Genomic DNA, 14,953 nt, shown 5'->3' with positions numbered 1-14,953 from the left:
TGTGAAGAATTATTTGCCCTTACAATTTGTATAATAGCTTCATGTGGAGCTCTAAACTTCCCTTGGTTTTCCTTGTGCTGTTTAAACGCTTGCTAGACTGGTGATTTCCACTCCCAAAATGGAGGAAGGAAGCGTTTGCTGTTTGGGTCTACCTTTTCTCACCCTGTGGCTAGCTTGTCCCCCTGATCTCCTCTCCTCGATGAAAAAGCTCTTTTCAAGCTGACCCATGTATGGCTGGAGGCAGGACAAGGCTCTAAGGACAGCCTAAAGCATGATGGCTGTCAGAGCAACCAGTCTTGTGATGGAGCTACCAGGAAGGTAAATCCCAAGGCTCCTGGGTGTAATGCACCGTGGGAGATGTCAGGAGAAAAATATTGGCTCTGTGTTTCCATAGACAATGAACATAGAACCTTGTCTGTTTAACTTGTGCCCAGTGAATATAGGAGCATGCCTTGAAGGTGTCCTAGAAATATTAATTTGAACATAGCCTACTCTGTTTCCCCATACAAACTGGGACATACTGGCAAAGTCCTGCTGATGCTGGTGTAACACTGCCTAAAGCAGACCAGTGTTATGGTCTCTTCCATGAGCTGGAATTGCTGTATGGGAAACTGCTGCGGTGTGAGCCTTCCCAAATAAGCAAGAAGCTGGGGGGAGCTCTGGAGAGGTGGCTGCTTGGGTTCTCCTGCGTTGATGGGGAGAGGTTGGGAGCTCAGTATGTTCAGGGTCTGTAATTCAGACCTCTCTCCATAAAGCCCTGGAGGGTTCAGATAACTCCTGCCCTTAGTTCCTACACCCATACACATCCCTTGGGCTGTGCTCTGCAGGACATCTGCACCTGGGAGGCAGATTGGGTTTTCCCAGATTCCCCTGTCTCTGTCCTCCTGGGGCTTCCCTCCCCATGAGCTGCAGGGCAGGCAGCCCATGTATGGTCACTGCCTGGGGAGAGGCTCTGCTGTGCCAGCAAGCCCCAGGCTTTTCCTTGCCACGTCCATCCCCAGCTGTCTTGAATTCTCCAGATCCTTAGAGGAGTCTCAAGGGTCTTTGCTGAAATGACTGCTGTTGCTAAGTATACCCATGGTTGGAAGGAGGTTGTTTGGGAAAACTGATACTTGGAGAGTTTTTGGACCCCTCAGTACACCAGATTCCTTGGGGGTAGAATGGAGGGATAGCTGATCCCTGCACAGGAGTAACTGGTCACAGTTTGACCCAGCTGGGCTCATTAAAGTGGAAAAATAGTAGGGAAATTAACAGTGGAGGACCAGATGGATTATTTAATGAAGCTGGGCTATACTTCTGGTTTCCAAATTGGATATAGGTGCTCTGGCAGTGGCATTAGGGATAAAGAACTGTCTCTAATTATAGGAGGTATCAGGTGCCTTCACTGTCCTTTTCTCCTTGGGGGGAAAAAAATAAATTAAGCCTGGCTAGCCTTGCCTTGCCTCCAAGCTTATTTTGCTATGTAAAGCTACGGGTTTGGAGGAGTGTGTGCTAAAGCAGGGGATTGCCCAGCAGCCTTCATTTGAATTGCATTTTTCTTTTTAAAACACAGAAGACTCTCTGCTGGCTGGAAGGCTGGCTTTTTTAAAACTCTTGATGTGAAGTCTGGCTCTGAAGCTTGTGGGAATCCCTTGCCCCTGGATTTTGTAAGGTGAACTTACTTCAGAGGGTTTAGGGCTTCTCCCCAAATCTGAAAACCCTGTGATAACTGGAAGGGCTGGCTGTGCAGCAGGGAAGTGCTTAATCTTGGCATGCCCTGGGGATCCTGGGCCTCTCTGCTCTGACCTTCACTGACCTTGCTAATCCAGCCCTGACTGATGCTCTCTCTACATCCCCCTTTGCATCTGTCACCCTTGTGACCCACAAGCCCAACTGTGGGGTCTGCCTGGGGGCTGAGCTGACTCTTTGCTGCCCTGGTGCTCTCTTCAGAGCTGGGCTTGCTCCCAGCTAGGCACTCATCCAGCCTGGCTGCTGCCTCTGTCAGGACTGACTCACATCTGGCCAGGAGGTGTTCCAAGACCTTGTTAGTGCCAGGTTTTTGTTTGGAGCAGTTTTTTCTTTGAGGGGGGGTGGGAATCCTGGTCCAGATAAAGTTGCTGCTCAGGCTCCAGGAGGCACTGGTATGACCACCAGGCTCCTGAGAGTGTAATCTGGCTCTGGCTGACTGCAAACCTGCAGTGGTGCTCAGGGACTCAGAGGGAGTATCACAAGGATTTCATGGTCCCACTTCATCCTCCCCATGCTGCCCTCCTGCCACAGTCCAGCTTTGCACACCTGCCTGGGAGGGATGGTGACTGCTCATCTGGAACAGGTAGAACAAGCTGCTCCCCCAGCTTGTACAGCAGCTTGGACCTCCTGTAGCTGCAGTTCCTGTTCTCTTAATGAGTCAAATAAATTCTGCATCAGGCTGAGACTTTGAGATTACTGAGGGGTGCTTTGGCACCCTTTGAAGCTAAATGCATGGGGAATGGATCTTCATGGTGTGGTTCTGTTCTAAAGCCTTTCATGAGGAGAAGCCTTGGAGATGTACATCAATGAAAGGAAGACATGGGGGTCTATGATAGGGGGTCAGGCCTCTTTACCCAGGTCATGTTCTGGATCATGGCCACCTGGTATGGGTCAAAAAATGTGTCGTAGGAGGTGCTGCACATTCTGGGGAAGCAACTGTCCTGTATGGCATGAAGTTGGTGTGGTCGGTACTAGAGGAACACACAGAGTGCCCAGCCAAGGTCAGGGTGTCACCATGATGGGTGTTCTGTGGCTACTGCCTCAGGAATAGAGGACAGGTTATCTCTACTGCAAGGACAGACAGCTGAGGTTGAGAGGTTTAGGAAGGTGAAGGGATGCCCTGACTGTAGAACCTGCCTACTGTGGGTATGGTACCCAGAAGAAGTGGTTTCCTATTGAACCTGTGTGACATCTGCCAGGCCTTGGCAGCCCAAGGCATCCCACACTAGGCACCCGAATCACCCCCTGATTTCCCAGTATCAGCTAGGAAGCACAGGCCACTTAGTGAGATTTGAGCCCAGCTCTCCCGAGGCTTGGCCAGGTGTCTCAGGGTCCTCAGCCTGTCCACATGTTCCACAGAGGCTCATGAGTGGGTTAACCAGCCCCACTTGGAGCCCGTGTATGTTTTCCTTGCCAGGTCACCTGTCCTAACACACACCAGATGTGTGAGGCAGCCTTTGAAGTGTCTTAATCCCAGGTTTCGGCACTCAGAGTTGTCTTTCTTATGGGCAGGTCTCCAGTGGCTTTCTGGGGGCTCCACTCCTGCAGCCCCCATCCCCTGCAGGAGAACTTGCAGTAAGGCAGGACAAAATGCCTTCTGTTATTTGCTACTTTAAACAAGTCCCTCCTGGGATGGGCTGCTGGGGCTGGCAGCAGAGCTCCATCTTCAGTCACACGCGGGAGTGTCAAACACAACAACTATTTGGGTTCAGCCTGTCTCACGTGAGCAGTGGTGGCTCCCAGCAGCCTGGTGCCTCTGGTAACTGTCCAAGAAATACATGGATAAAGAGAAAGATACGTGAGCAAACCCAGCTGGATTTATTAATAAATGCAAATGGCAGTCAGTGGGCTCCTATTGGCTTAATTGGCGACTTCCATCCAGTGGTCTGAAAACGTGGGGCAATCTGCAAGCAACTGATCTGAGAAGTGCAAGACTCAGATGAGCTGGAGCTCAGATTATTTGGATTTTTCTTGCTATTGCACAGACATACAAGCCCAAATGCTTTTGCCAGTGCATATCAGCACCATCCCTCTCTCTGCCTGCCATAGAGAAAGCTCTGCCAGTTTGCATCAGCTGGAGGTCTTTGGTTCTTTTGCTTATGCACTCATTTTGAAAACAGATTTTTTTTTTTTTTTTTTTTTTTTTTTTTTTTTTTTTTTGTTAGGGATTCATCCTGCATTACCAAAGAAGCCTCTCTCGCAGCTCTAGGTAGCTGTTGCTTGCTGCAGCTGACTAGACAGTTTGTGCAGTGCCTTTTATCAAGTCCTTGCCAGATAGCTTGGAAAATATGATCTCTTCTTCTGTGCTTGTGCATGCTTGTGCTTTTCTGCTGCAGAAGCAGTTTCCTTTCCAGTGCAAGCTTGCTTTGGAGTCATTAGCATTGACAAACTCTGAACTATTGACAGACCCCAAAAAATCACGGCTGCCAGCTATTTAGGAGGGGCAGAGTTCTCTCCCAATAAAATTGATGACAATAATAATTTCCTCTTGAAATAAGTGCCTCCTTGCAGTTGTTAGGTTCCCATACCAGGAGCTGACAGCAAATTGCCCAAGCTGAGGTGTCTGGAAGGGCAGACTACTGTGATACACAGGCTGTGCACCCCTGCTCTGGGGGGACCTCTTCCTGGGAGTGGCATTTCTCTCTTCTGCTGCTTCTCCATTCCAGCTGCCATCTTCCTGCATACAGCATCAGCTGCTCTTTGTGCAGAAAGGCCCCTCTTAGCCTTTTTTGGGCCTCACTTTGGAGCATTAATGACTGTCTTCCCCCTTGATGGAGCCGTGTGTCTTCAAGGTTTTTGAGTACATGATGATGGTTTTGCGAGCCCCTTCAGAACAGCTCCTGTCTTTTGCCCAGCTTAGCAAGGGAAGCATGGATGGATATGGGCAAGCTGATATTAGATGCCTTTCCCTGGGACAAGGAGCAGCTTGGAGTGAGGGATGCAGGAACTGTCAGATGGTGCTTGGGAGTTCCTTCTTATCCATTTAGTGTCCCCTGACCCCGGCTGGAGTGAGAGCCCAGCAGCGTAAAGCGGAGATTAATGGTTGCTAAAACTGCTTGTGTTGCACAACACGGTGCTGCATCAGAGCCTGGAGCCAGCTGCAGATGAGCTAATAAGTTTATATTGGGCAGAAGCTGTATTTTACTTCTTGAAAGCTGTGTGGTCATCTGAGCAGCATGGCTTGACACAGGGCTGTGCTCGTGCAGTGGGACTCAGCCACAGGCCCATCCACAAAATGTGCTGCACGGCTTTGGGCAATACTTAAACATGTCACACAGATGCCTCCTGGTGAAGGAAGGTGGTGCCTCTGTTTCTGGTTGTGCACCTCTGATAGCCAGCATGGGAGATGTTTGACGGCATCTTCAGCTGCCCAATGTCCATCTAATCCACCTAGTCAAAGCAAAGACCACTCCATTTATTTTAAATAGTCATTCAAAATTCAAATGAATTCAGCAGTTTTACAAACCTTGGTGAGCAGAGACTCATGATGAAGCAATGTGATGCTATAAAAAGGCCTTTTTCAGATTTTTCCTACAGTGTCTGCTGGGGGGAGACAACCTCTTGGCAGCAGCTGCCTATATCTTATCCATCCTGACTGGAGTCTTTTGTCCTGCTTCTTGGCCTTGCGGTAGACAACCATCCCTAAGAGATGGAGTCTGCCTCCTTGGGGCCAATAGTTCTCCTCTTGTCCTGTAATGACCCTCCTGTGTGGGATGGGAGTGTCTTATCTGCAGCCATTGTTTTGTCTTCCTGTCTCCTTCCCAATGGCTTTGTTGATTTAACATAATATATAGATAGCAGTGCACAGTATCAGTGATGGTGCTGGCTCAACATGCTGGACCAGCTGCACTCCTCCAGGGCTTGGCTGAGTCACTCAGCCTTAGCCCTGGTCTGGAAAACCTGGATGGTGGCTCACTGCAGTGGCTCAGGTGGTCTCTTGCTGTTTGCCCAGACCTTGGTGTAACAGGGGCCCAGATCTCCTTTAACTGTGCTGGGCTGCCCTGTTAATGCTTTTCCCCTTCCCCTGTTTGTTAAATCCATCCTTTGTCCTTGTGTGTATCACCCTGGAGCAAATGCATCTTCTCTTGCAAGGCTTGTAAACTTGCATCTTCCCCTCTCACTGATAAATGAAGCAAACTTCATGATGAAACCTAATGATTTTAGGTTTATGGATGTAGCCCTTAAGTTCCCCAGGGAGTGTCTGTTTTCCATTCTGTGTGAGGGTGAGAGGTGGCAGTGGGGTAGAGGAAGAAGGATGCTCCTTCTAGATCCAGCTTCTGATTCCCTCTCATTTCTGCCTCTTTGGCTATCAGAGGAAGAAAGTCATCACTGATCCCATGCCAGATATTTCAGACTTAGTATGACACAGTGTTTGTTGGCTGTTTAGACCCACAATTATGCATGTTTTTCATGGTGCTCCTCTGAGCATGTCAGCCTGACAACAACTCTGAGCCAAGACAGCTCCCGCCTACAGCACCCCCACCCTGAACACCCATGGGGTTGTGCATTGGCTTGGGAATATCCTCTCCTGACTCATGCCAGGACAGAGGAAGGCTTGCTGGGGAGCATCACTGGGACTGGACTCCTTGCCCTGCATCCTGAGCTAATTGCAGAGGTGGGGCTCCCTGCCCTCCTGGCAGCACACTCTGGTGCTTGTAAAGAGCTGTTCTGGTGGGAAGGAGACAATGTGCTGCTTTTGGCTGCCAGTCCTGCTGTTTCCTCAGGATTATCTCTTGTTTGCCTGTCTTGGTCTCTGTATTTGGCTGCCCAAAAGTGAGTGCTGGCAGAGTGAGCTGGACTGAGTTAAGTGGGAATTCAGGGTGAAGGTGAGGTGGGAAAACCCTACTCAGGCCAACGTGCAAAACACACCATCTATACAGCTGATGTACCAATGGCGTGCCCTTTTCCCTGAACTGGGGAGTTGGGCAAGTGCTGGTGCCTACCAAGGTGGTTTCAAAGTGGTGTATGCCTGTTCCTGGTGAGGAGAGGCTGGTGGGATATCAGGATAGGGGGAGAGGTTTGGGACGGCAGAGGGAAAGATGCATCATTTAAAAGGAAAACCAGAGATACCCCCCCCAATCTATTTCATTGTCCTAGGGGCTACTGGTGGAGGCACAGGGTCTCCAGCTGAGCTAGGGCTCTTAGTCCCTGCTGAAGATGTGAAGCTGTCTCTGTAAGAACATCTTCTTGGGGTGGGATCCCACCACTGACATGCAGGCATGGACCTCTGGAAACCATGCTGGCAGATGGTGGCACTTGGAAAGGACTGGCCCTTGCAGTGACTAAGCTTTGGGCCTTGTCCTGACAGTGGCTGACATCCCAGCAGTATTGTAGAGAAATGCTTGAGCTGGATTTCCTCACTAGCAGGATTAGGGTATTTTTGTTTCTTTCCCTTTTTTTTTTTTCCCTTGACCATGTGTGAGCCTTCAACTGATTTTGCAACTAGTGCTACATAGCAGAATGATTGTGTAATTAACAGGAACTGGTGCAGCCCTATCTCTCTGGGACTCCAGCCCTCCTTCCCACAGTGATGGAGGCAGACCCGCTCTCCCTCACAGCATCTCGCCTTCTCTGCCTTCCCTGCTGCTGGGACGAGCTTTGGGAAACTCCAGTGCCACACGGAGTGCTCCAGTTCCTGTAGTGGGGTGATGTTTTGCTGCAGAGATTTTTGGTGGCTCTTCTAGCTTAAACTGTGCCAAAAAATAACAGATGAATTAATTCTTTGTTTTTCTTCCTGTGTCCACTGTGCTCCTACCCACTTCGTGGTAGGGCCAGGGGGTTTGTTTCTGTGAAAGGATCCGAGCAGCTGTGGGACTGATGCTGACCTTACTGTTCCTGGATACGTGGTGTGACTCACACTGATGCACGTGGAGTGAGGGGCAGGAGAGGAGAGGGGACCCAAGGTGCCTCTGCACTCTAAGGCAATGGTGTGGGATTTCTCCTGCACTGCTCTTTCTCTGTGCTTTGAATAGTGGGTTTAAATGCCCCACAGAGATGGGGATAGTGACTCTGTCCATTCCCCTTCTTGCAAGCTGTGGGTCCTGCCCTGCTCTCCTTTCCCTGCGGTTCTGCAAGACCCGGCTGATGCTGGAGGAAGGATGAGTCTTCTTGTGATATTTAGTATCTTTCTCAAAGATGAAATGCAGGGAGAGGGGCATGGAGCCTTTCCCAGAGGTCGAGGGGCCCAGCTACCTTGAAAGATTTTTCCAGGCAGAGTTCAGAACAAGGAATTTCTCTCCCTGGGAGCAACACAGAGCTCAGCCTGCTGCCTGTTGCAGTTAAGGGACTCCCTTCCTCACTGCCTCACTTCTGGTGTTTCCAAATTATCCTAGCACCTTAGACCAGTAAGAGCTAATGTCATGACCTCTCTCCAGTCCTGCATTTCATCATCCAAGCATGGTTTCTGTCAGCCCTGTTCACTGAAAGCTCCATCTCTGAGAGGAAGGCAGTCCTGGAACTGGGGTGGAAGCCAGCCAAGTGCTTTCAAGACAAGGAGCTCATGCTGGCATCCTCCAGTAGTCAAACCCGGTCTGGAGCCAAGGCTCTCTTGCTGGGGGAATTAACAGCTTTTCCTCTGCCCATTTACACAGAGACTCTCCTCCCATAGGTAGCAGCATCCTGTTAACATTCTCCACTGCGTTCCTCCCTGTCCCTCCTCAGCTCCCTGAGGATCATCTGGCATCTCTGCCTGAATGAAGAGTGCTTGCAGTGATTTCATTCAGCCCCAGTTGCTGCTGGCCCATGGCTGCGAGCTACATCTCTGCCTGCCAGGGCTCCTTCAAGTTGCATCTTTGCCTGGCTCGGACCATGGGAGTCAGGGGCAGGTTTGGGCCGATTCTCTCCAAAAAGAAAACCCTGTAGGTGCACACTTCATTTCAACTCTGGCCAGTTGTGGTGAAGTCAATAGGAATGTTCATATGCTTAAATCTAATTACTCTTGCAAGCACTTGCAAGGCTGGGACAAGCTCTTTTTTAGCAACAGAAATCTTTTGTGGTGGATCTTTTGCATCTTCTCACTGAATTTTGAAAGGAAAATATGCAGTGTGATATCATCTAAGCAGCCCACAGAGTGAGGCCAGCGTCAACGTCTGCGCTTTGTGGATTTTGTTGTTCATAATCACTTAGGCAATGATTAGTAAATACCTGCAGGGGAAAAAAAATCAAGCTGTTTTGAAATGAAGAGACAGTGGAGAGGAGGGCAGGTACTTCCTATTTTAAATTGAGATTTCTTGGTGTATTTCATGGGCAACTTCCCCTTTTCAGTTTACCAGGCATCAAGAAACATTTCTGCAGAAGTGATTGAAAGGAAACGTGTAAATGAGATCAGAAGGACTGAAAGCAGAAGGAAGGTGAGGGTCTCAGCAGAGTGCTTCCATCGTAACTGCTCCCATTTTGCGGACAAGAGGAATATTCCCACTAACCCTGGGGAACATGGGCAGGCCATGCCATGAGCACCATAATGTGCAAGTATAAGGCAGGGCTGGAACTTGCTAGGTACAAGTCCAGGCACCTGTTGGTTTGGCATAGTAGGGAATATCTTTTCACCCAAAAAGCATACATGGACCAGGAGATGCAGTTTAGGAAAAAAGGCTCCTTTGTTTTTTCCTCCCAGGACTAATCCCATGAGGAGGTAGCGTGAAGAACAACCATCTGAATGCATGGCAGATGGGCATTTTGTTTTAGCAGGTGGCAATCTTAGTCCTTCATCAAACACTGATGCATTTCTTTCATCCCCTGAAATATCAGTGTTTCATGGAGACAAGCCAGATTTAGTCAGATTTTTTGCCTCTTGCCCAATTTGATGGCTGAGGAAAGTGAGGCACAGGCGACTTGGTGACTCAGGCAGGTGAGGGGCAATGTTTGAGAGCAGAAGCAGAGTGTACGCTGCTTGCCTGCCTGAGGCTGCAGCTCTGTGGCTTCCCCCAAAATCCAGCTGCTATCGCAGGAGAACATTTTCCTCTGGTGTGGCATTTCCCAGTGCAAAGCCCCTTTCGTATTCTTCTGATTCCTGGCTCACCTTCGGAAGTGCGGGGACTGTTTGGAGGTGAGACCTTCATGCAAGACTTCTGCTGTGAATGGAGCGGGAGTGATTTACAGCCCGTCGAGTGCAAGCTGCCAACCTGGATTTCTGCTCCCTAGTTGCTTTGTGTAACCAGAAAAACAGTGGTAAAGGTGGGAAAAAACAGAAGGGGGGGGGGGGAGAAGGGAGGGTGGGGAAGAGAGAGGAGTGGGCTGGAGAAGATGAAGGAGGGAGAGGAGAGTTAAAGCCAGGAGAGAATCCCCCTCGCAGGGCAGTGGGGAGCGCCGGGCTTTGTGCTGCGGGGCCCGCCGGCGGCTGCGCCCAAAGAGATTCTCCCGTGGCACTTCCACGAGGCAGAAGGGGAGGAGGAGGAGGTGGAGGTGGAGGAGACAAGCCGGGGGTGTGGAGCAGGGGGGGCTAGCAGAAACAAAAGGAAACCAGCTGCAGAACTTCCTGAAGGCGGAGAGGGGGCCGCGGGAGCGCGCAGTGCCGGGCGGCTGCCTGCGGCGCTGGGGAGGGGGCGGCAGCGGGACCCTGCCCGCCGCGGCTTGGCCACCATGACCAGCGCGATCCTGAGGAGGAACTCCAGCAAGCAGGGCCTGCAGAACCTCATCAGGTGAGCGCCCACCTGCCCGCAGGGGTCCGCTCCCGGCTCCGGCTGGATGTGCCCGAGCCCGGGGGCGCGGTGGGGAACGCCGCGGGGGAAAGGGAGCGTGGTTCGGACCGACCATCTTCGTGTCCCTTTAGATCGGCTGAATCTCGTCCTTACCCTGGTTTTCCAGCAGAGCCCATGCATTGGGAGGAAGGATAATAGCTGACCCTCCCTCTCCTCCCCAAAAGCTGTATGAGAAAAGCAGATTTGAACTTACTGATGGTTTTTCCAGGAGCTCCCAACTGAAATAACTGAGCGCAACTGTACTGTGACAGTCACCTGAGCCGCTGGTTCCCCCTCTCCCTGCAAGGGATCTCTCAATACGTGGCTTTTTGTGTCTCCTGAGTGCTGAAGGCTTCTGCCTAGAAAAAGGATTTTTCTTTTTTTCCCCGCAGGAGCTATGCGTTGTGCACGCTGTGATGCCCGTTTTTAATTCAGAGATCAGTAAAGGGTCGGATCCTCCCAGGGCTGCAAGCTGACATCGCTCTTTTTCGATTTAATTGATCACAATAGTGCTTGGAACCTTTCTCTCCGAGTATAATTGCCAGGGCAGGGACGTGGATGGCTCAGTTAGGCTTATTCCCGTTTGTCAGCCGGCGCTGAGCCGGGGAGGACGGCTACATTGTCTGCTGGCTTTGGGATTCCCTGCCATGCGGTCACTGTGCTCTTCCCTGGGGGCTGGAATTGCTGCTTCCCTCCCTGGGTCTCTGGGATCCCTCTCTGGATGATGAGGGTGTGCCATGCTGATGGCTCTGACTGGGCTGAAGAGAGGCACTTCTCACCTCCACACAATTAACTAAGCAGCTGGATGGGTGAGAGGTGGAATTTAGGGAGTGCTGGACTCACATTCTGCATCTTGGGTGCCTCTTGGGTCCCTTGTGCTCACTGTGACCGCTGGTCTCCTGCTGAGGGGTGGAGGATGACACGGTGGGGTTGATTTCACCAGGCATTTTCCAGTCAATTTGGGAACTCCTTGATTGGTAATGCAGCCTCTAAAACTCATCTCTCAAATAAGTTTCTTGTCTTGGAAGGTAAATGGGTGCCTACAGCCCATCCAGTCCTTGCCACTTTCTGCCCTTCTAGACCCAGGGAAGCTGGCAGAAAAGCTGCCACTGGTTGCACAGGCCCCTGGGGTGGAGAGTGGGCAGGAGAAGCTGACTTCTCTCGGTTCATCTTTTGTTTGGCCTGTTGGACCCATTGCCTGGTCTTAGCCTAGGGGGACTGGGATCTGAGTTACACATCCCTGTTTCAGAGCAGGGCTTTGTCAGGGGCTTGTGACAGGTGGGGAAACCTCTGTGGGTGTGCAGAAGGCAGGGATGAGCTCGGATTTGGGGCCAGCTGGTACTGAGGAGGGCCAGGTAAATGAACTGGGGTGGGAATCACCTGCTTACAGCTGGGTGGGAATTTATTTTGCAGGGTGACAGATGGGGAGGGGAGCAAGGGGAAACACATGTGCTTCATGCAGAGAAAAGGGGTGTCCAAAGAACTGTCCTCAGCACAGACTAAATCAGGGGTGTTTTCCTGTCCTGAGTGACATCTCCACATTCCTCTTGCTGTGGGTAAGGGACTTCTGGTGTCCCAGAGACTCACAGGGACTTTTTTTACAAGGTGACACTTTTCCTGAGAAGGGTTACTACACTTAACCTGACTGAGGTTTAGCTTTGTGGCTGTGTTTTCCAGTCCTGCTTACAGATGAGGAGTGGAGGGGGGTGTGAGGGATTTCTATGGTTTTCACACAAAAAGCCTCACTCATGCTCACAGGATTCACCAGCAGAGCAGGCAGGGTTTGCTCCACACACTCCATAGCCTATTTTGCAATGGTATTTTTCTCCTGGAACAGTTTCTCCTGGAGTTCCTGAGGTTGGCTGTGGGGCTGGCTCTGCAAGCTTTGCCACCTTGGCTGCAGGAAGGAGCTTCTTTAGTGAATAGCTTGAGGCTCCTAGCTTGAAGATGCGTTGCTGTCAAGATTGCTGTGCTCTGCTTTTTTCTGTCCCCAGGTGACTGCAACAGAGTGGTTATGCTGTGTAGGTCCTGGGCTCTTCTGGTGTGTCCAAGTGCTTTGGAGAGCTGGAGCACAGGAGTGGAGACAGCTGCTCAAGCCATATTCATGAGCACTGGGGATATCAGTGTGGTGTCAGGATTTACCTGGCTGCTCCTGCTGCAGGGCAACAGGGGGGATAACCAGGGAGTTACCTTCTCTGAGCACTGCTCAGCTACAGGAGCTGCTTGCCAACAGGGCTAAGGGTTCCTGAGCTGAAACCAGTGTAAGTCTTGTGGATTTTGGGCTGAAGAGCTGAGTCCTAATGCTTTAGGCATCCTGTCTTGTGCTTGTTACAAAACCCCAGCATTTCAGACAAAGGGGCCCATGGGTGAAGCATCACCCGAACATCAGTCCAGGAGTCAGATTTGTGTGAAGTGGCTTTTCCACACTGACTGCTGACAGGCTTGGTGCACGCCATGCTCCGGAGCGGTTTGGTGTGCTTGGGATCACTAGGACACGTTGGGGACACCTGGAGGCTGAAGCACTGAGCCAGTACTTTAGGAAACATCTTTCACCTCTGCCCAGCCAGGAGGTGGACTGGAAAAATTAGCCCTCCTTCTTCCTCACTGGCTTCGCAGAAGGTGCAGGGACGTTCCATTGACATCTGAAAAGCTGGAGGCTGAAAAGAGCCCAGGATTAGGCCTTGCAACTTCAGAGCACGAGTGGCTGAATAATTACCTGGGAAAGGTATGACAAGAATGGTCAATTGCAGGGCTATCTACCTTCCCTGCTTTGGCCCGTGTGCCCAGGCACTCCCCTTGTCCAGCATAGTTTCTCTATCAGGATATCACTGGGGAAATATTTCTCCCTTTGTAGCATGCTTGCAGCGATGATCCCTCACACGCCCACAAGGCTTTGTATTTTTTTAAAGTCCTCTCCAAACGTAAGGCACTTTATCTTGTTATCACGATCTCTTTCTCCTTATCCTTCTAATGAATTCCTATAAATAAGATAGGGATCCAGCACCTGTCATGTCGATTCATTCAGTTCATTATCTGCTCCTGCTGGAATTTTACTCTCCTTCTGTTTATCGAGCCTGAAGTGTTTCACAAAAGAATATGGCTGTTTAATTAACCTACAGATCAGCCTCTCTGTAAAGCAGCTGTGCTGCTCCTTGGAACTGGATTATTTGGCCTCGTGGTCGACACTGCTCCCACTGAGTGCTGTGGTGGCTCGCTGCAGGTGTGTCCCCACCGCGGGGCTGTGGGTGCCTGGCTGGCACGTGTGGCCGTGGGGTCAAGTGTGTGGGCATGTGGATGGGAACTGGAAGCACTTCTGCTCTTGTCTTTTATCCAGCATGTGGGTGAATCTGGGGTGCCATCAGGAAGTGAGCTGTCATTTGTTCTTGGGGAAAAAGGACAGTGTTCTTATATGCTGCAACACCCCTTTGCTTCCAAGCACAACGGGGACCTGGTCCAGAACAGGGGCTCCAGAGCATGGCTGCTGCATGAGGAACAAATAAACCAGTACCTCTAGTTATACGTCTTTGCAATGCCATGGAGTCTGAAGTGCAAATAATGCTGTGGGAAGAGGGGGCTGAATCTTGAGGATGAAAAAGCTCAGGGGAAGAAAACAAGTCAGAAAATTTGATCATGGGTTAGAGCTAATAATTTACTCTGTAGGATGGGATTTTTGCTTTGTTATCTTCTATGGAGTCATTAACATGGGAAGCCAGATTGTGAGGTCTGAAATGAATCTTGTTTTGGCCTGCTATAAATGCTGAGGTGCTTGCCACCTCCAGTACTCATATCCTGGCACCCATGAGGTGGCTGCAGGGCCCCTTCTTTCTCCCTACAACAGGTTACTGCATTTTCAAGCAATGCTCTTGGTGATGCTTAGAGTTCTTCAGCACTAGGAGTAGCTTTAAAATTCCATGAACTCCTTGAATTTTGGTGTGTGTTTTGAGTGTAATATTTAGTTTGATCAGGATATGGGGGCTCTGCCCAGCTCTGCAGGATGCCTTCCTTTCTGCCTGCATTCGCTGTTTCCCAAAGCTTGCCAGGATGTGTCTCAGCAGGGAAGATGCTACTCCAATATTTCTGTCTTGACCTCCTGAGTGCTGAGCTGGGAACAAGAAGCTTGAAGCACTTGGGAGGGCTGGATGGCGCTTTGAAGGGGAAGAACATTTTTTGTGGGGTGGGGAGTGTGTGGTTGGTGCCAGGACATGGTCTGGGCACAGTTTGTTGCCTTGGGAGATAGCTACTGCCTCCAGGGGCTATTGCAGCACCATTTTGCTTCAAGTCCCTGGCTCATAGATAGGTGTAGGGAGCAAGGAATTCTCGCTGTGAAGAAGTGGGGCAGCTCTTTAGGGGAAGATGGAAAAACTGGAATGTGTAGGGACGAGCCAGTAGCAGAGCTGTTGTGTGGGAAGAGGAGGGAGGGATTCCTGCACGGGGACAGCAGGAGACACAGGGCCTACATCAGTGTGATTCATGCTTTGCAATGCTTCCTCAACGCATCATGAGGAGCCTGTGATGCTCCCCTTCTTGACTCTTCCCTATTTTGATGCTTT

The 14,953-nt window shown here is 50.6% G+C and overlaps 1 protein-coding gene across 4 annotated transcripts in view; it reads left to right on the top strand.

The window, feature by feature from the left end:
* The window catches only part of LSP1 (lymphocyte specific protein 1), a 48,569-nt gene that overhangs the window by 2,106 nt on the left and 31,510 nt on the right, over positions 1–14,953 (top strand). Inside the window, exon 1 of one of the 4 annotated variants that reach the window (XM_058863488.1) lies at positions 9,570–9,772. The exons of 2 other annotated variants lie outside the window; for them this stretch is intronic. In XM_058863488.1, the coding sequence (XP_058719471.1) occupies positions 9,585–9,772 (188 nt within the window). In that variant the 5' untranslated portion in view covers positions 9,570–9,584. Of the gene's footprint in view, positions 1–9,569; positions 9,773–9,994; positions 10,365–14,953 lie in introns of those variants that run through there. One more of the 4 variants, XM_058863512.1, reaches the window with a different exon arrangement.

This window comes from Poecile atricapillus, chromosome 1 (assembly GCF_030490865.1).
Source record: "Poecile atricapillus isolate bPoeAtr1 chromosome 1, bPoeAtr1.hap1, whole genome shotgun sequence".
In the NCBI taxonomy this organism is placed as follows: domain Eukaryota; kingdom Metazoa; phylum Chordata; class Aves; order Passeriformes; family Paridae; genus Poecile; species Poecile atricapillus.
Note: the sequence above shows the minus strand (reverse complement) of the source record. Positions and strands in the feature narration are given on the sequence as shown.